General features: G+C 51.9%; 1 protein-coding gene across 1 annotated transcript in view; it reads right to left on the minus strand.

The window, feature by feature from the left end:
- Positions 1–20,561, minus strand: part of SORCS3 (sortilin related VPS10 domain containing receptor 3) — an 810,393-nt gene that overhangs the window by 78,028 nt on the left and 711,804 nt on the right. The window contains exon 17 of the mRNA XM_066601804.1: positions 18,183–18,296. Within this exon, the coding sequence (XP_066457901.1) occupies positions 18,183–18,296 (114 nt within the window). The remainder of the gene's footprint in view (positions 1–18,182; positions 18,297–20,561) is intronic.

A 20,561-nucleotide genomic window follows, 5' to 3' on the forward strand; every position in this document is an offset into this window, starting at 1 on the left:
ACAGGATGTAACTCAGGAGCAGTACAGGAAAAGTAATGTATGTACACAGTGACTCCACCAGCAGCAGAATAGTGAGTGCAGCTCTGGGGTATAATACAGGATGTAACTCAGGAGCAGTACAGGATAAGTAATGTATGTACACAGTGACTCCACCAGCAGAATAGTGAGTGCAGCTCTGGGGTATAATACAGGATGTAACTCAGGAGCAGTACTGGATAAGTAATGTATGTACACAATGACTCCACCAGCAGAATAGTGAGCGCAGCTCCGGAGTATAATACAGGATGTAACTCAGGAGCAGTACAGGATAAGTAATGTATGTACACAGTGACTCCACCAGCAGAATAGTGAGTGCAGCTCTGGGGTATAATACAGGATGTAACTCAGGAGCAGTACAGGATAAGTAATGTATGTACACAGTGACTCCACCAGCAGAATAGTGAGTGCAGCTTCTGGAGTATAATACAGGATGTAACTCAGGATCACTACAGGATAAGTAATGTATGTGCACAGTGACTCCACCAGCAGAATAGTGAGTGCAGCTCTGGAGTATAATACAGGATGTAACTCAGGAGCAGTACAGGATAAGTAATGTATGTACACAGTGACTCCACCAGCAGAATAGTGAGTGCAGCTCTGGAGTATAATACAGGATGTAACTCAGGAGCAGTACAGGATAAGTAATGTATGTACACAGTGACTCCACCAGCAGAATAGTGAGTGCAGCTTCTGGAGTAGGTGTGTGCTGGTGAAGCTCTGCAACTTCCAGGGTCTGGTCAGAGAAGGAGGTTTCTGTTGAGCTTGTATCCCAGGGAAGGTGCCCCTCTCTGGGCTTCTTTGGATATGGAGTCACGCACCTCCTCCCCCCGGGGCCACTCGGGGGGAGGGAGGGAAGCGATGGCAGTGGCGACATCAGAAAGAACTTTGCCGCGGGTGCCAGAAATGCCAGCTGCCCGCAAGAAGACAGGAGCTGCTGGAGGTAAGAAGAGACTGGGTCCGGGCCGTGGCTGCAGCAGCGTGGCTCCGTTTGTCAGCACGGCAGCTTCTGACAGCACCGGGAGTGAGATGGTTACGCGCAGCCAGACCCGCAGGAGAGCAGGTGAGCCGCAGATACCGGTAAGCACGGGAATGTGGAGTGACAAAAAGAAGGAGGAATCCGTGATTGAGCTGGCCTCCAGGCTGGCAAAGAACATCACCGACTACAACTTTGCAGGGAAAATGTTGGTGGTACAAAAAGGGAAGCTCCGTGACGCCAAAATGTTACTGGAGCAAAAAGCTTCTAAAGACAAACAGGCAGAAGCCAGGTCAGCGATAAAAAAGTGCAAAGACTGCATAAAGATGTGGGAAGCGGTGAGGGCAAAGATCCTGGAGGAGAGCGGGCCCTTTAAAGAAAAAATTCTGAACGACGACCGGTTTGCTAAGATGGCGGCAAGGTGCAGTGACCACGAGCAGACCGAGTCAAGCGACGGTGAAGCCTCAGATGAAGAGTTGTTTGAGGATGTGCAGGAGTCCCTGGAGCAGCCTGTGTGCTCTCAAGAGCTAGCACCAACGCCCAGAGGCACTACAAGTCCCAGAGACAAGCTACCTGAAGAGATTGCGCTGCCTTCCACCTCAGGGGAATCTGAGGTGGAGGAAAGAACAGGGAGATTGCAGCTACAGAAGACCCCGCAGCCGGAAGCCTCTGTACATATGGAGGGCTTCATCTTTGGCGACGAGTTGCCAGAGCAAGACACAAAGATAAAGAGAAAGAAAAAGAAACCAGAGAAGCTGCAGGAAAAGCTTGTGTTCGTTCCTGGGAGCTCTGGTCTGGCTGCAAAGTCGGATCAGAGTTCTGACCCCAAAAACCCCCCTGGCTCGGGCTCTGTGGTGGGCCTGGAGCGGGAAGTTGGGGAGAAAAGGGCCCAGCTGGTCAGACCCCCTGTCCCTGTGTTAGTTGGTAACGTGGGCAAGGAGGGCAGTAAGAAAGGTGCAGTAAAGGCCAGTACAGATGCAGGTCGCGGTACCGGCAAGGAGGGTGGCAGCGGTGCCACTAATGCAGCAAGTGCTGCCTGTGATGCGGAGGGGGCTGCGGACCTAAAATCTGGGGTCTCCCATAATTTGGGAGCAAGTCAGGCCGGATCCCGCGCCTCCAGTGATGCGGAGGCAAAAAAGAAAAAAAGAAAAAGTAAAAACACAAGCAAAAATCCAGAGGTTTTACCATCTACCTCTGGAGAGGCCAGGACCCACGGACCACATGATCCAAAGAAAAAAGTGGTAGATCCGGGGATGAATGTGCGAGAGCGTGCGGCAGATGTAAGGGACAAGGCCGAGGATACACGTTCCTCTGCAGTTGCTGGGCCTCCGGGCACCTCGGGTACCCCTGGCGGCCAGGAATCTGGAGGCCCAGGGGATAAGGTAGTTAGGCCAGAGAGGTCATGGGGTCCAGTCGCCCCTCCGGCGGCGACAACACCTGGTAGGAGTTATGCCAGTGTCGCCGCTGGAGGGGAGGGGTCCTCCTTGTCTCCAGGCTCTAGGGAGGGCGTTTTGCAACAGCGTCTCCTGGAGGCTTTACGGAAGGGGGAGAGTACAATCACAGTTGGAGGAAGAGAGGTGGATCTATCTCTCTGGAAAGAGAGACATGGCTTGGGTGCCTTCCGAGAGCAAAGGGGGGAGACCGTATGGTCCCTACCGACACCCGGGCAGGACGCAGGTCGTAGGAATGTGGTCCGTCTTCGTTGGAGAGGCAATGATGCATGCCCCCCGAGGGCAAGGGTAGTGGAGCTTCTGCTGAAGATGGGCTTCAGGGCGGTTGACATCTTTGCCCTGATCCATCCCTACGGCACGTCTGAGTTTGACATCAGTTTCGTTCGCCCAGAGGGCCTAGAAATCTTCTGGGGGAATTACGAGCTGGTGAAAAACGAGCCCGGTTGGCGAGACTTTGCCATCCAGGTGGTGTCTCGCCAGAACGGTATCAAGAAGGTGACCGTTTTGACTCGTAATGAGTCACTTTCTTGCTTCGACATCATGACGTGGCTCAGTAGGTACGGAGAGGTGACGGAGATGCCCCAAAAGAACAGGGATGAGCACGGCATATGGTCTGGGGCCTGGACGTTCATGGTCAAGCTGAAGCGTTCAGGTAACTCAGTGGCGCACATACCATCTGCAGCCTTCCTCGGCAGGGATCGTATCTTGGCCTTTTACCAGGGGCAGCCGAAGCTCTGCCACAGGTGCGGCGACCCCTCACACTTGAGCGCCGCTTGTAAGACCTTGAAGTGCGCTCTGTGTGGGGGTCTGGGTCATCTAGCCGCCTCCTGTGCAGAGATTAGGTGTAACCTGTGTGGTGACCTCGGTCACCCATTTAGTCGCTGTCCGCGCTCCTTTGCCAATGCGGTCTCAGCACCTACGGATGGGGGTCATGATGTGGCCTCCGGGGGTGAGGGGACCAGCAGAGGTGGAGGAGCTCAGGAGCCAGGGAAGAACCGGCAAAAGACGCCTGCAGAGCAGAGGCGTCAGGAGAAACGCAGACGGAGCAGGGAGCTGACAGGAGCGCCCACAGCAGGTGGGTCGATGGTGGCCCCTGTTCCAGAAGCAAATCTCGCGGCTGAGGCTTTGAGGGACAGCGATTTAGATGAGGAGGACAGGAGGATCCAGAGGGAGGAGACCAACTCTGCAGATTCCTCCCACTGTGAAAGTGTGGATGGGGAAGGCAAGAGATGGCTAGAGAAACGGCGTAAGCTAGGTGCCACAAGAAGGAAACGAAGGGGGGATTCAAGATCTTCTCCCACCCCGGGCCAAGTACTGGAAGGAAAAGCCTGCTCACCTCCAGTTGGACTCTCCAATAGGTTCCGAGCCCTCCGAGACATCTCTTCCTCCTCTTCTGAGGGGGAGGCAGAGGGCAAGGTTCCTAGGGCAAAGAAAGGGTCAACAGGGGGCGCTGAGTCTCCACCTCGTGAAGGCATAGTTCCTTCCGGGGTGGAGGCTACTCTGGAGCCTGGAAACAAGGACGACGGGGTCGGGGGATCCCTTGCTATGGACACATCTGTGTCCAAAAAAAGAGGCAAGGGGCTTTCCTCTGACCCCGAGGAAGCGGGTGTGAGGAAGAAAGCCGTCTAATTTAATCACTCATGATGGCGGCACCCACTCCGCTGACTCTGGCATCAATTAACGTTGCCAGCATTAAGTCTGATACGGCTAGATTTGCGGCCTTTGATTTTCTCGGCCGCGTTGAAGCCGACATTTTATTTTTGCAGGAGACCAGGCTGTCCGATTTGGCAGCTATACATAAGGCAAAAAGGGAGTGGAGGTCAGGCCCTTCCTACTGGTCTCTTGCGGCCGAGCCGTATAGCGGAGTGGCGGTCCTTTTTACCGCAGCGGTTGAATGCCGACGAGTTATTGAATTAGAAATGGGAAGGTGCCTGATCTTAGATGTCCTCATGAAGGGACAAGAATTAAGACTTGTCAACATCTATGGTCCCCAGTCAAAAAAGGACAGGAAGAGTCTCTTTATGAGGATCAAGCCCTACCTTTTTACCAGCCGCCAAGTTGTCTTTGGAGGTGACTTTAATGCAGTCACAAGAGCCCGCGATAGGGGAGGCTCTGGAGACAGGCGGTTGACTTTTGACAGCGTCGCACTTAATAGCGTAGCTAGCGAGGCTCGCCTGGTGGATGTCCACATCCGGCACACCCCAGGCCACGAGGGGTTCACCTATTATAGAGGTCAGAGCAGGTCTAGAATAGACAGGTTTTATTTGAAGGAGGAAGCCATCTCTTCACCAGTGTCCGTTGTTGAGGTGGAATTCTCCGACCACTGTCTAATATTGTTTTCTCTGAATGTTGCAGAGACCCCCCGGATGGGCAGAGGTTTTTGGAGACTGAATTCATCACTCCTGGAGGAAGCAGAGATAAGACAGTCCTTTGAGGATTTTCTGCAGAGCCAGGTACCATTACTGGATCTCTGTAGCAGTAAGTCAGAGTGGTGGGAGATGTTCAAGAGGAGGGCGGCGAGGTTCTTCCGAGAGCTCTCCAACCTCAGATGCCTGGACAGGTACCGCCTGTACAACGGCCTGAGGAGGAAACTCGAACATCTCGTTTCGACTGGAGGTAGCCGCGAGGAGATCTCCAGAGTGAAATCTTTGCTCAAGAAGTGCCAGTACGATAGACACGCATCCTTGGTTTTTGAGAGGGATTTCGGGAAGTACCGCTCGCCCGACCCTTACAGAAACTGTAGGATGTCAGTGAATAGTAAAGTGGTCACTGGACTGATCGATAGTACAGGATCCCTGAATCGATCCAGATCAGGGATTCTGGAGGTCGTCAGATCCTACTACTCGCAACTCTTGGGAAAGAGGGATCTAGATTCGGAAGTGATGTCGGCTTTCCTGGCTGAAACTGTCCCTGAGCCGGGGGTAGACACCTCTCTTGATGTTTTGACAGGAGAGATCAGAATAGAGGAAGTTAAACTGGCGATTGATGGGCTCCGGCTCAAAAAATCGCCAGGACCGGATGGACTAACATCCGAGTATTATAAGACCTTCAAGGACCTCTTGAGTCCCCTCTTGACGGAGGTATTAAATGAGTGTCTTTCCTCGGGCACTCTGCCAAAGTCAATGAGGAGGTCAGCTTTGATCCTTCTGTCAAAGGGTAAAGACTCGAGCCGTGTTGAGAACTGGCGTCCCATAGCACTTCTCAATACGGACAGGAAGGTTCTGGCAAAAGTGCTGTTTAATCGGTTGGTCAAGTTTGCACCCCGGCTCCTCTCGGGGACCCAGCATTGCTCTGTTCCAGGCCGTAGCACCTTTAGCGCTGTTCTTGGTGTCCGGGAGGCAGTGGAGCAGGGTAGGGCTGGTCATTGGGAGGGGTACTTGCTGTCCTTGGATCAGGCCAAAGCGTTTGATCGGGTTAACCACGAGTACCTCTGGTCAGTCCTTCTGAGATACGGCCTGCCAGTGGGGTTTGTTGATTGGCTGCGAACATTGTATGCAGGGGCTGAGACTTTCCCGCTGGTGAACGGTTGGCTTGGCCGCCCTTTCGAGGTGGGGTCCGGTGTCCGTCAGGGCTGTCCTCTAAGTCCCCTGTTGTATGTGTTTGCGATAGATCCCTTCCTTAGGAGGGTTGATCGTGGACCTATAGCAGGGGTCGGGATGGACCAGGCGGTGCCGGAGGCTACCCTGAGGGCAGTGGCGTACGCCGATGATGTCACGCTCTTCGTATCCTCACGGGAGGAGGCGGAGTTTGTGGTATCAGAGGTGGATGGCTACTCAGAGGCATCTGGGTCCAGGGTCAACTGGGATAAGTGCGAAAGTCTCTGGTTAGGAAGGGGGGATCCTGTGTTTGATCTCCCGGACACTCTTCCGGTGCCCCAGACTTCAGCAAAAGTTCTTGGCATCAAATTTGGCCAGGGGGATTACCCCATGCAAAATTGGGTAGACAGGCTAGACGGTGCCACTCACAAGGTTAATCAGTGGAAGGGTTGGTCTTTAACCCTTCGGGAAAGAGTTAGCCTGATCAAAACATACCTGCTCCCTTTATTCATCTACCTGGGCAGCGTATGCATTTTGCCAGAGCCTCTCTGGACCCGGGTCTACAACCTGTTCTTCCTAATGCTGTGGGGGAACAGGTTGAACCTGATCAGGAGAGATGTTACATACCGCACGAGGAGACTAGGGGGGTTATCTATGGTCAACCCTGTGGTGTTTCTTGTAGACACCTTTTTTAAGATCAACATAGGCAACCTCTGGCAAGAGAGGGCTCCTCCGTGGGTCTACTCCTGCCGGGGATGGTTTCGGCCCTTCTTCCAGGAATGGGAGACAGGAGGGCGAGTGAAGGACCTTCGCACGCAGCACGGATATCTCCCGGCTTACGCTACCTTGGTTCTGAAGGTGATACGCCGGTGGGGTCTGGGGATGTGGGAGATCAGGACTCTGACGAGGAGGCTCCTCGACGAAAGAGTCCTGTTGACCCATTTCCAGAAGCCCCTGGCGCTCAAGGACTGCCCAAGTCGGGACCTGGAGGGAGGGTTACGTTTACTGAATTCAACCCGGGTCCCCTTGAAGTTTTGGGACTTGGCTTGGCGCTGCTTTCACGGGAGACTGTATGTAAGGGGTAACTTGAAGAGCAGGCCTCTGATTGACAGGGGTTGCCCCCGTCAGGAGTGCAGCGACGTGCTGGAAAGCATGGAGCATTTCCTGCTTCAGTGCCCCTTTAATACAGAGGTATACCAACGGGTAGGGGTCTCCATAGGCTGGCGTCAGCTGGCACACCTCTCCTATGCGGAGTGGGCTTATGGAGCGTTCAGAGGCCTTGGTGGCAGGGACCGCTGCACTTTATTTCTAGTTAGCCTAGTGGTCAGGTTCCACATCTGGAGTGCACGGTGTTTAATCTCGACGGAGCTGAAAGTCCTCCCCGTGGATACGGTATGTAGGAACATCCTGGGTGACCTGGTGAAGGTACGTTCTTTGGAGTATGAGAGGCTGGGCACATCTAAAGCTTCTCTCCTATGGAGAGGGCTTGTATTTCGTTAGGGACAGTCTTTTCTTAATCTTCTAGGGGCAGAGTAGGGAGAGAGGAGGGACAGGATAGGGAGAGAGGAGGGATAGGGCAGGGACAGGTTTTCTATGAAGGGTCAGACTTAGGGGCAGACTAAGGACAGTCTAGGGCAAATTAGGGAGAGAATAGGGAAACCTTTTTTAAATTCAAGGGATAGAACATTGTGATGTCTGTGCCCGGCTTATCACCTCCAATCCCGGTGGCGGGCTGTGAGTGCACCATGAAGCTTTTTGTTTTGATTTGGGCAAAATGGAATGAAGTAGGGCTGCAGGAGAGCCGACCTTAGGCTTTCGGGTTATGTGTATAGTATATATTATGTATGTTGGTTGGAGTGTATTATGGTTTGTATATATTGTATATTGTATATATTCACGTTTTGGGTGGTAGGTAGGTTGGGTGGGGAGTTGGGGGGAGTGGGATTCACGCCTTCAGCCGTAGCCTGGCACGTCCCGAACATTGAACTCTGGGCACGGACTGGTGGAGCGGGCATGGCCCCCAGGCTGCGGCGGGCACAGTGTGGTATTATTTATTTAAAAAAAAAAAAAAGAAACCCTGGTGTGGCTTGGCACGTCCTGAACTGAACTCTGGGCACGGACTGATGGAGCAGGCTTGGCCCCCAAGCTGCACTGGGGACCCAAAAAAAAAAAAAAAAAAAAAAATTACGTATATTTTTAGTTAGTTCTTTTATGCCAGTTTGGCTCGGTCTTTCTGTTTATATTTCAGTTATTTATGCTGTTTATGTTATTGCTTCCATTTGTTCTGTGTGGGTGCAGTGCGGTACGGCTGGACCTGGAGTTATAGTTTACAGGGTTTATGTAGTTATAGTTTCCTTAGTTTTATATTTTAGGTATATAGTTGTATATTGTGTTATATTTTGAGTGTGTATGTGTGTGGGTGTGTACGGCGGGGGGAAACCCGGATATGGACGTTTACTTTGTTTATGGATCACGGACTGTGGGGGAAGGGCCTTATATTGCTTTATATGGTTATTTTTATTGTTACAGTTTGTCTTTGTTGTGTTTTTTACTTTTATAATAAAAGATCTACAGGATGTAACTCAGGAGCAGTACAGGATAAGTAATGTATGCACACAGTGACTCCACCAGGAGAACAGTGAGTGCAGCTCTGGAGGATAATACAGGATGTAACTCAGGAGCAGTACAGGATAAGTAATGTATGTACACAGTGACTCCACCAGCAGAATAGTGAGTGCAGCTCTGGGGTATAATACAGGATGTAACTCAGGAGCAGTACAGGATAAGTAATGTATGTACACAGTGACTCCACCAGCAGAATAGTGAGTGCAGCTCTGGAGGATAATACAGGATGTAACTCAGGAGCAGTACAGGATAAGTAATGCATGTACACAGTGACTCCACCAGCAGAATAGTGAGTGCAGCTGTGGGGTATAATACAGGATGTAACTCAGGGTCAGTACAGGATAAGTAATGTATGTACACAGTGACCCCAGCAGAATAGGGAGTGCAGCTCTGGAGTATAATACAGGATGTAACTCAGAAGCAGTACAAGATAAGTAATGTATGTACACGGTGACTCCACCAGCAGAATAGTGAGTGCAACTCTGGAGTAAGGTTGTGTTCTGAAGAGCTCTGCAGGATCCAGGGTGTGGTCTGCTTCTCAGGTGGAGACCTTGTTGAGAGCCCAGGAACAGTGCACGTTTCTGGGCTTTGTTTGGTATGCAGTCCCGCACCTCCTCCCTTCGATCTCGGTCGGAGGGAGGGAGGACAGAGATGGCCGCAACGACCTCCGCAGTGGCATCGGTGGCTTCTGCAGCTCCAAGATGTTCCACAGCAGCAGCAGCAAAATATAAGAAGCCAAGGACTGCAGGTGAGCCAGAGAAAAGGACGGTTCTAAGTCGTGGCAGCAGTGACGCGGGCTCCAGTCGCAGGCGCAGTAACGCGGGCCAGTCCATCAGTGCGGCTGCATCCGACAGCGCAGGCAGCGAGATGGTGACGCGTAGCCAGGCCCGGAGGAAGGCAGGTAAGCCACAGAAGCTGGCAAAGCCGGAAAAGTGGAGTGATAGGCCAGAGGGAGAGTCTGTGGTAGAGCTGGCCTCCCGGCTGGCAAGAAGCATGTCCGAGTATGAGACCGCAGGAAAGCAGATTGTTATGCAGATGGAAAAACTGCGGTCTGCCAGGCTGCAAAGAGACCAAGCCACCTCTAAAGGCAAAAAGGCCGAAGTCTCTAAAGTGATACAGAAGTGCAAAGAGTGCATTAAAGTGTGGAAAGATGTGAGAGAGCGGATCTTGGAGGAGAGCGGTCCCTTTAAAGAAAAGATCATGAACGATGATCGGTTTGCGAAGATGGCTGCAGGACGCAGTAACTTGCAGCAGACCGATCAGTCCAGTGATCGTGACGACAGCTCGGATGAGGACGACTACAAGGATGTACAGGAGAGTCTGGGGGAGCAGCCTGCGTGTTCGGCTGAACAAGCCCTAACCCAAGGCAGCACTACAAGTACCAGCTATCTCCAGCCAGAGCAAATTGGGCTTCCAACAACCTCTGAGGAGTCTGATCTGGAGGAAGGAAGTCATAAGGTGGGGGCTTTGGTGTCGCAACTGCTGGAATCCCCTCCTCATATGGGGGGTCTTCATTTTGGCAAAGACATTCCCAAAGTGGACACAAAAATCAAGGTTAAAAAAGGAAAACAAAGGAAGCCCCAGGAAAAATTTGTCTATGTGACGGGGGGCGCTGGTCCGGCTGCAAAGCCAAAAAGAGGCACCTCCGACCTGGGACCCTGTGGTAAAGATGAGAAGGCTGAAGGCTATGGCGGTGATGGTGCCAGTAAGGCCAGTGAAGCGGAGGGACCTGCGGGATCAGCATCTGAGGTCTCCTGTGTGACAGGTCAGTCTGCGGGGGTCTCTCGGTCCCAGGCACCCAGTGATGCGGAGGCTTCTGGCAAAGGTAAAAAGAAAGGCAAAAGCAAAAGCAAAACTAAAAACATCTCTGCTATAACACAGAGTGCTGACCGTGGGGGGAACATTGCGGTAGTTGCAGCTGCACAAGCTGGGCCAGCAATGTTGCCCCCTAGGTCTGCTAAGGCCCGCTTGGACCCTGGTCCTGACCCAAAATCTGGTCCGGATGGTGAGGGTGCGTGCGAGAGAGGTACTAGTGGTAATAAGAAGATTCCCAGTTCAGCCCAGGTCTCTGATCCTACTAAGAGCCCAGAGACCCAGGGAGCTCTTGGCGCCCCTAATATAGGGGCACCTGCTGCACAAGCAGGTACAGTTTGTTCAGGGGGTCAGGAAGTGTCACAGGTTCCAGTCGCCCCTCCAGCGGCGACAGCACCTGGTAGGAGTTATGCCAGTGTCGCCGCTGGAGGGAGTGGGTCCTCCTTGTCTCCAGGCTCTAGGGAGGGCGTTTTGCAACAGCGCCTCTTGGAGGCTCTACGGAAAGGGGAGAGTTCAATTACAGTTGGAGGAAGAGAGGTGGACCTATCTCTCTGGAAAGAGAGACATGGCTTGGGTGCCTTCCGAGAGCAAAGGGGGGAGACCGTATGGTCCCTACCAACACCCGGGCAGGACGCAGGTCGTAGGAATGTGGTCCGTCTTCGTTGGAGGGGCAATGATGCATGTCCTCCAAGGGGGAAGGTAGTGGAGCTCCTACTGAAGATGGGCTTTAGGGCGGTTGACATCTTTGCCCTGATCCATCCCTATGGCACGTCTGAGTTTGACATCAGCTTCGTTCGCCCGGAGGGTCTAGAACTTTTCTGGGGGAACTACGAGCTGATGAAAAACGAGCCCGGCTGGCGGGACTTTGCCATCCAGGTGGTGTCTCGCCAGAACGATATCAAGAAAGTGACCGTTTTGACTCGTAACGAGTCACTTTCTTGCTTTGACATCATGACGTGGCTCAGTAGGTACGGAGAGGTGACGGAGATGCCCAGAAAGAACCGGGATGAGCACGGCATATGGTCCGGGGCCTGGACGTTCATGGTCAAGCTGAAGCGTTCAGGAAACTCAGTGGCACACATACCATCTGCGGCCTTCCTCGGCAGGGATCGTATCTTGGCCTTTTACCAGGGGCAGCCGAAGCTCTGCCACAGGTGCGGCGACCCCTCACACTTGAGCGCTGCTTGTAAGACCTTGAAGTGCGCTCTGTGTGGGGGTCTGGGTCATCTTGCCGCCTCCTGTACAGAGATTAGGTGTAACCTGTGTGGTGATCTCGGTCACCCATTTAGCCGCTGTCCACGCTCCTTTGCCAATGCGGTCTCTGCCCCTACGGATGGGGGTCATGAGGTGGCCTCCGGGGGTGAGGGGACCAGCAGAGGTGGGGGAGCTCAGGAGCCAGGGAAGAACCGGCAAAAGACGGCTGCTCAGCAGAGGCGTCAGGAGAAGCGCAGACGGAGCAGGGAGCTGACAGGAGCGCCCACAGCAGGTGGGTCGATGGTGGCCCCTGTTCCAGAAGCAAATCACGCGGCTGAGGCTTTGAGGGACAGCGAGTTAGATGAAGAGGACAGGAGGATCCAGAGGGAGGAGACCAACTCTGCAGATTCCTCCCACTGTGAAAGTGTGGATGGGGAAGGCAAGAGATGGCTAGAGAAACGGCGTAAGCTAGGTGCCACGAGGAGGAAGCGAAGGGGGGACTCAAGATCTTCTCCCACCCCGGGCCAAGTACTGGAAGGGGAAGCCTGCTCACCTCCAGTTGGACACTCCAATAGGTTCCGAGCCCTTCAAGACATCTCTTCCTCCTCTGAGGGGGAAGGAAAGGGCAAGGTTCCTGGGGCAAAGAAAGGGTCAACAGGGGGCGCTGAGTCTCCTCCTCGTGGAGGCATAGTTCCTACAGGGGAGGAGGCGACTCTAGAGCCTGGAAACAAGGACGATGGGGTCGGGGGATCCCTTGCTATGGACACATCTATGTCCAAAAAAAGAAGCAAGGGACTTTCCTCTGACCCCGAGGAAGGGGGTGTGAGGAAGAAAGCCGTCTAATTTAATCACTCATGATGGCGGCACCCACTCCGCTGACTCTGGCATCAATTAACGTTGCCAGCATTAAGTCAGATACGGCTAGATTTGCGGCCTTTGATTTTCTCAGCCGAGTTGAAGCTGACATTTTATTTTTGCAGGAGACCAGGCTGTCCGATTTGGCAGCCATACATAAGGCAAAAAGGGAGTGGAGGTCAGGCCCTTCCTACTGGTCTCTTGCGGCCGAGCCGTATAGCGGAGTGGCGGTACTTTTTACCGCAGCGGTTGAATGCCGACGAGTTATTGAATTAGAAATGGGAAGGTGCCTGATCTTAGATGTCCTCATGAAGGGACAAGAATTAAGACTTGTCAACATCTACGGTCCCCAGTCAAAAAAGGACAGGAAGAGTCTCTTCATGAGGATCAAGCCCTACCTTTTTACCAGCCGCCAAGTTGTCTTTGGAGGTGACTTTAATGCAGTCACAAGAGCCCGCGATAGGGGAGGCTCTGGAGACAGGCGGTTGACTTTTGACAGCGTCGCACTTAATAGCATAGCTAGCGAAGCTCGCCTGGTGGATGTCCACATCCGGCACACCCCAGGCCACGAGGGGTTCACCTATTATAGAGGTCAGAGCAGGTCTAGAATAGACAGGTTTTATTTGAAGGAGGAAGCCATCTCTTCACCAGTGTCCGTTGTTGAGGTGGAATTCTCCGACCACTGTCTAATATTGTTTTCTCTGAATGTTGCAGAGACCCCCCGGATGGGCAGAGGTTTTTGGAGACTTAATTCATCACTCCTGGAGGAAGCAGAGATAAGACAGTCCTTTGAGGATTTTCTGCAGAGCCAGGTACCATTACTGGATCTCTGTAGCAGTAAGTCAGAGTGGTGGGAGATGTTCAAGACCAGGGCGGCGAGGTTCTTCCGAGAGCTCTCCAACCTCAGATGCCTGGACAGGTACCGCCTGTACAACGGCCTGAGGAGGAAACTCGAACATCTCGTTTCGACTGGAGGTAGCCGCGAGGAGATCTCCAGAGTGAAATCTTTGCTCAAGAAGTGCCAGTACGATAGACACGCATCCTTGGTTTTTGAGAGGGATTTCGGGAAGTACCGCTCGCCCGACCCTTACAGAAACTGTAGGATGTCAGTGAATAGTAAAGTGGTCACTGGACTGATTGACAGTACGGGGTCCCTGAATCGATCCAGATCAGGGATTCTGGAGGTCGTCAGATCCTACTACTCGCAATTCTTGGGAAAGAGGGATCTAGATTCGGAAGTGATGTCGGCTTTCCTGGCTGAAACTGTCCCTGAGCCGGGGGTAGACACCTCTCTTGATGTTTTGACAGAAGAGATCAGAGAAGAGGAAGTTAGACTGGCGATTGATGGGCTCCGGCTCAAAAAATCGCCAGGACCGGATGGACTAACCTCCGAGTATTATAAGACCTTCAAGGACCTCTTGAGTCCCCTCTTGACGGAGGTATTAAATGAGTGTCTTTCCTCGGGCACTCTGCCAAAGTCAATGAGGAGGTCAGCTTTGATCCTTCTGTCAAAGGGTAAAGACTCGAGCCGTATTGAGAACTGGCGTCCCATAGCGCTTCTCAATACGGACAGGAAGGTTCTGGCAAAAGTGCTGTTTAATCGGTTGGTCAAGTTTGCACCCCGGCTCCTCTCGGGCGCCCAGCATTGCTCTGTTCCAGGCCGTAGCACCTTTAGCGCTGTTCTCGGTGTCCGAGAGGCAGTGGAGCAGGGTAGGGCTGGTCACTGGGAGGGGTACCTGCTGTCCTTGGATCAGGCCAAAGCGTTTGATCGGGTTAATCACGAGTACCTCTGGTCAGTCCTTCTGAGATACGGCCTGCCAGTGGGGTTTGTTGATTGGCTGCGAACATTGTATGCAGGGGCTGAGACTTTCCCGCTGGTGAACGGTTGGCTGGGCCGCCCTTTCGGGGTGGGGTCCGGTGTCCGTCAGGGCTGTCCTCTAAGTCCCCTGTTGTATGTGTTTGCGATAGATCCCTTCCTTAGGAGGGTTGATTGTGGACCTATAGCAGGGGTCGGGATGGACCGGGCGGTGCCGGAGGCTACCCTGAGGGCAGTGGCATACGCCGATGATGTCACGCTCTTCGTGTCCTCAAGGGAGGAGGCGGAGTTTGTGGTGTCGGAGGTGGATGGCTACTCAGAGGCATCTGGGTCCAGGGTCAACTGGGATAAGTGCGAAAGTCTCTGGTTAGGAAGGGGGGATCCTGTGTTTGATCTCCCGGACACTCTTCCGGTGCCCCAGACTTCAGCAAAAGTTCTTGGCATCAAATTTGGCCAGGGGGATTACCCCATGCAAAATTGGGTAGACAGGCTAGACGGTGCCACTCACAAGGTTAATCAGTGGAAGGGTTGGTCTTTAACCCTTCGGGAAAGAGTTAGCCTGATCAAAACGTACCTGCTCCCTTTATTCATCTACCTGGGCAGCGTATGCATTTTGCCAGAGCCTCTCTGGACCCGGGTCTACAACCTGTTCTTCCTAATGTTGTGGGGGAACAGGTTGAACCTGATCAGGAGAGATGTTACATACCGCACGAGGAGACTAGGGGGGTTATCTATGGTCAACCCCGTGGTGTTTCTTGTAGACACCTTTTTTAAGATCAACATAGGCAACCTCTGGCAAGAGAGGGCTCCTCTGTGGGTCTACTCCTGCCGGGGATGGTTTCGGCCTTTCTTCCAGGAATGGGAGACAGGAGGGCGAGTGAAGGACCTTCGCACGCAGCATGGATATCTCCCGGCTTACGCTACCTTGGTTCTGAAGGTGATACGCCGGTGGGGTCTGGGGATGTGGGAGATCAGGACTCTGACGAGGAGGCTCCTCGACGAAAGAGTCCTGTTGACCCATTTCCAGAAGCCCCTGGCGCTCAAGGACTGCCCAAGTCGGGACCTGGAGGGAGGGTTACGTTTACTGAATTCAACCCGGGTCCCCTTGAAGTTTTGGGACTTGGCTTGGCGCTGCTTTCACGGGAGACTGTATGTGAGGGGTAACTTGAAGAGCAGGCCTCTGATTGACAGGGGTTGCCCCCGTCAGGAGTGCAGCGACGTGCTGGAAAGCATGGAGCATTTCCTGCTTCAGTGCCCCTTTAATACAGAGGTTTACCAACGGGTAGGGGTCTCCATAGGCTGGCGTCAGCTGGCACACCTCTCCTATGCGGAGTGGGCTTATGGAGCCTTCAGAGGTCTTGGTGGCAGGGACCGCTGCACTTTATTTCTAGTTAGCCTAGTGGTCAGGTTCCACATCTGGAGTGCACGATGTCTAGTCTCGACGGAGCTAAAAATCCTCCCCGTGGATACGGTATGTAGGAACATCCTGGGTGACCTGGTGAAGGTGCGTTCTTTGGAGTATGAGAGGCTGGGCACATCTAAGGCTTCTCTCCTATGGAGAGGGCTTGTATTTCGTTAGGGACAGTCTTTTCTTAATCTTCTAGGGGCAGAGTAGGGAGAGAATAGGGACAGGATAGGGAGAGAGGAGGGATAGGGCAGGGACAGTTTTCTATGAAGGGTCAGACTGAGGGGCAGACTAAGGACAGTCTAGGGCAAATTAGGGGAAGAATAGGGAGACCTTTTAAAAAAAAAAAAAAAGGGAAAGGGCATTGCCGTGTCTGTGCCCGGTTTATCATCTCCAATCCCGGTGGGGGGCTGTGAGTGCACCATAAAGCTTTTTGTTTTGGTTTGGGCAAAATGAAAAGAAGTAGGGCTGCAGGTGAGCCGTCCTTAGGCTTTCGGGTTGTATGAATATTGTATAGTATGTATATTGGTGTATGTCGGTGTATAGTTTATTATGGTTTTGTATATATTGTATATATTCACATTTTGGGTGGTAGGTAGGTTGGGTGGGGAGTGGGGGGGAGTGGGGTTCACGCCTTGAGCCGTAGCCTGGCACGTCCCAAACAAACTCTGGGCACGGACTGGTGGAGTGGGCATGGCCCCCAGGCTGCGGCAGGGAAAAGTGTGGTATAATGTATATTTAAAAAAAAACAAAAAAAAAACCCTGGTGTGGCTTGGCACGTCCTGAACTTTGAACTCTGGGCACGGACTGGTGGAGCAGGCATGGCCCCCAAGCTGCACTGGGGACCCAAAAAAAAACAAAAAAAAACATTTGTTTGGTTATTGGCCGGTTGGCTCAGTCTTTATGTTAGTAAGGTTTGGTTAGTTATTTCTGTTATTGTTAACGCTATTTCATTTCATTTGTGTGGTTTCAGGGGTTCGGCTGGACCTGTAGTTCTAGTTTCTGTAGTGATATGCTCTTAAGTATTTTTGTTATATATTGAGAATGAGTGGCTGTGTGAGTGTACAGTGGGGGGAGGGGGAATGGGTATAAAGTGACTTTTCTTTTGTTAATGGGTCATGGACCAGGGGGGAAGGGCCTTATCTTGTTGTATACAGTTGTGTTATTGTTCATGTTTGGTTGTGTTTTATACTTTTCTAATAAAAGATCTACAGGATGTAACTCAGGATCAGTACAGGATAAGTAATGTACGTACACAGTGACTCCATCAGCAGAATAGTGAGTGCAGCTCTGGAGTATAATACAGGATGTAACTCAGGAGCAGTACAGGATAAGTAATGTATGTACACGGTGACTCCACCAGTAGAATCGTGAGTGCAGCTCTGCAGTATAATACAGGATGTAACTCAGGGTCAGTACAGGATAAGTAATGTATGTATACAGCGACCCCACTAGCAGAATAGTGAGTGCAGCTCTGCAGTATAATACAGGATGTAACTCAGGAGCAGTACAGGATAAGTAATGTATGTACACAGTGACTCCACCAGCAGAATAGTGAGTGCAGCTCTGCAGTATAATACAGGATGTAACTCAGGAGCAGTACTAGATAAGTAATGTATGTACACAGTGACTCCACCAACAGAATAGTGAGTGCAGCTCTGGAGTATAATACAGGATGTAACTGAGGATCAGTACAGGATAAGTAATGTATGTACACAGTGACTCCAGCAGCAGAATAGTGAGTGCAGCTCTGGGGTATAATACAGGATGTAACTCAGGATCAGTACAGGATAAGTAATGTATGTACACAGTGACTCCTCCAGCAGAATAGTGAGTGCAGCTCTGGAGGATAATATAGGATGTAACTCAGGATTAGTACAGGATAAGTAATGTATGTACACAGTGACTCTACCAGCAGAATAGTGAGTGCAGCTCTGGGGTATAATACAGGATGTAACTCAGGATTAGTACAGGATAAGTAATGTATGTACACAGTGACTCTACCAGCAGAATAGTGAGTGCAGCTCTGGGGTATAATACAGGATGTAACTCAGGAGCAGTACAGGATAAGTAATGTATGTACACAGTGACTCCAGCAGCAGAATAGTGAGTGCAGCTCTGGGGTATAATACAGGATGTAACTCAGGATCAGTACAGGATAAGTAATGTATGTACACAGTGACTCCTCCAGCAGAATAGTGAGTGCAGCTCTGGAGGATAGTATAGGATGTAACTCAGGATTAGTACAGGATAAGTAATGTATGTACACAGTGACTCCACCAGCAGAAGAGTGATCGCAGCTCTGGGGTATAATACAGGATGTAACTCAGGATTAGTACAGGATAAGTAATGTATGTACACAGTGACTCTACCAGCAGAATAGTGAGTGCAGCTCTGGGGGATAATACAGGATGTAACTGGGGTCTGGGACAGTCATAGAGCTAATGATATGCTTTAATGATTCGTTATTTGTTACCCGCTGCTCTTGAGGTAGCTCTGCCCCTGGCTGCAGTCCCTTGAGATGGATGCTGGGTTATACCAGAAGGCGGGGGTGCACTGGTTCTTTCCTTGTCTTTCAAAGCCGTAGTCACTAGAAGGTAAGAACAAACAGTTATGACAGTAGACTGAAGAGCGCCTACGCCTCCTCCTCCTCCTCCTCCTCCTCCTCCTCCTCCTCCTCGCCATCATTTGGTGTAACAAACATTATGCCCAAAAATCATATTCTTGAATTTCAGACGTTTCTTTAATGCGATGTACCAATAGGTGCCGGATTATCAGATATTATGGTTTATCAGATGGGCAAAATAAAGTATATAAAACTCTAAAAAACCTGAAAAATAGCCCCCAGAGCACACGGCCCGCAGGGACCCCTCATCTGCTCTCTCAGCTCCGCCTTCTCCAGTTATAAGATTCCACATTATACGGCAATTCTACAGTTGGAAATGTATGCCGGATTATCAGATTGTGTGGGATGTTGGATTCATCATCCATCGGTGCCGGCAGACTCCCCGCTGATAATCCCTACTAATATCCTGCTGGCCCCTTCAAGCTTTGTCTGGTAGATGGTGAGGTATGGGGGAGGGCTCCTGCTGTGAGCGGTGGCCTTACAGACAGACCAGGGGCCGGAGGGAAGGTGGCCGGGCTCCTGGGACATCAATACACGGTGGGGCCCCTTTATTAGAGACCATGCTGGACCTCCCGGCTCGTCTAGCCCCGATGACCGACCTCGTTGGAAGTCGCTGCGATGGAAGGATGAAGCAAGAAAGGTTCCTCCCAAAATTGTGGTGAAAGTATTCTAAAAAATACCAGTCCAAACCCGATGGGCAGCGGCGCCGATCATCACCCCACAAGGCGTGCCTCCATCATGGGCGCCGGAGGGGGGGTATACTATGGACAGCGGCTCTTCTTGTCCTGGGACCGCGGGGGGTATACTATGGACAGCGGTTCTTCTTGTCCTGGGACCGCGGGGGGGGGGGGGGTATACTATGGACAGCGGTTCTTCTCGTCCTGGGACCGCGGGGGGGGGGGGGGGGGGTATACTATGGACAGCGGTTCTTCTCGTCCTGGGACCGCGCGGGGGGGATATACAATGGACAGCTGTTCTTCTCGTCCTGGGACCGCGCGGGGGGGTATACTATGGACAGCGGTTCTTCTTGTCTTGGGACCGCGGGGGGGGGGGGGTATACTATGGACAGCGGTTCTTCTCGTCCTGGGACCGCGGGGGGGGGGGGGTATACTATGGACAGCGGTTCTTCTTGTCCTGGGACCGCGGGGGGTATACTATGGACAGCGGTTCTTCTTGTCCTGGGACCGCGGGGGGGGGGGGGGTGTACTATGGACAGCGGTTCTTTTCTTCTCGTCATGGGACCGCGGGGGGGGGGGATATACAATGGACAGCTGTTCTTCTCGTCCTGGGACCGCGCGGGGGGGTATACTATGGACAGCGGTTCTTCTTGTCCTGGGACTGCGGGGGGGGGGGGGGGGTATACTATGGACAGCGGTTCTTCTCTGCCGCCACTCTTCCGATCCGCTGGCTTTGGCTCCTTTGTTTGGTCATCCAAGGTGACTGCAGCAATCTTCTAACTACCTAATGCAGACTGTGCACGGCTGTATGCATGGCCAGTCCTGATCACATGAGCAGCTCTAGCCAATCAGAGAGCAGGTAGTGCACTGGTAGTCTAACACCACCAATACATTCTCGGGATTAGGTAGTCTGAAGATTGAGTCAGCCATCTTGGATGACTGATAACAGCTCATAGAACTGGTGGCCCAAGGACTGGCAGAGAAGAAGGGCTGCAGGTAACACACCCCCACCCCCTTACAGTCTACACAATTTTGTAGGTTTCAAGAGTGTCAATGGGAACTACTTTGCTGCACAGGTGCCTAGTGGTGGGGGGCCCGGGGGGCCCCTCCTTGGACACAGTCCAAGTCATCCTTTACTGTTTCAGTGCACGAAGACCAGGATTATGGGAAGTGACTGAGATTTGTATTGCAGACAATTTTCAGTCAGTCACTGAGGGAACATAACATAGCAACATAATAACATAACATAGCAACATAGTAACATAACATAACATAATACCATAACATAGCAACATAGTAATATAACATAGCAACATAATAACATAGCAATATAGTAACATAGCAATATAGTAACATAACAATATAGTAACACTAGCTGATATACCCGGCTTCACCCGAGTTAATTTGGTACTGGTGTTTATCTGGTGTTCACACGGAAAATCTTACGAAGTCGTGGTTACTTTAGAGACACAGAGGAAAAAAATATGTTCACCATTTTGCATAGTTCTCTGCGTTACCCAGGAAACACCACGTGGAGGTAACCATGCGACGT

The sequence above is a fragment of the Eleutherodactylus coqui genome, chromosome 4 (genome assembly GCF_035609145.1).
Source record: "Eleutherodactylus coqui strain aEleCoq1 chromosome 4, aEleCoq1.hap1, whole genome shotgun sequence".
Taxonomy (NCBI): Eukaryota; Metazoa; Chordata; class Amphibia; order Anura; family Eleutherodactylidae; genus Eleutherodactylus; species Eleutherodactylus coqui.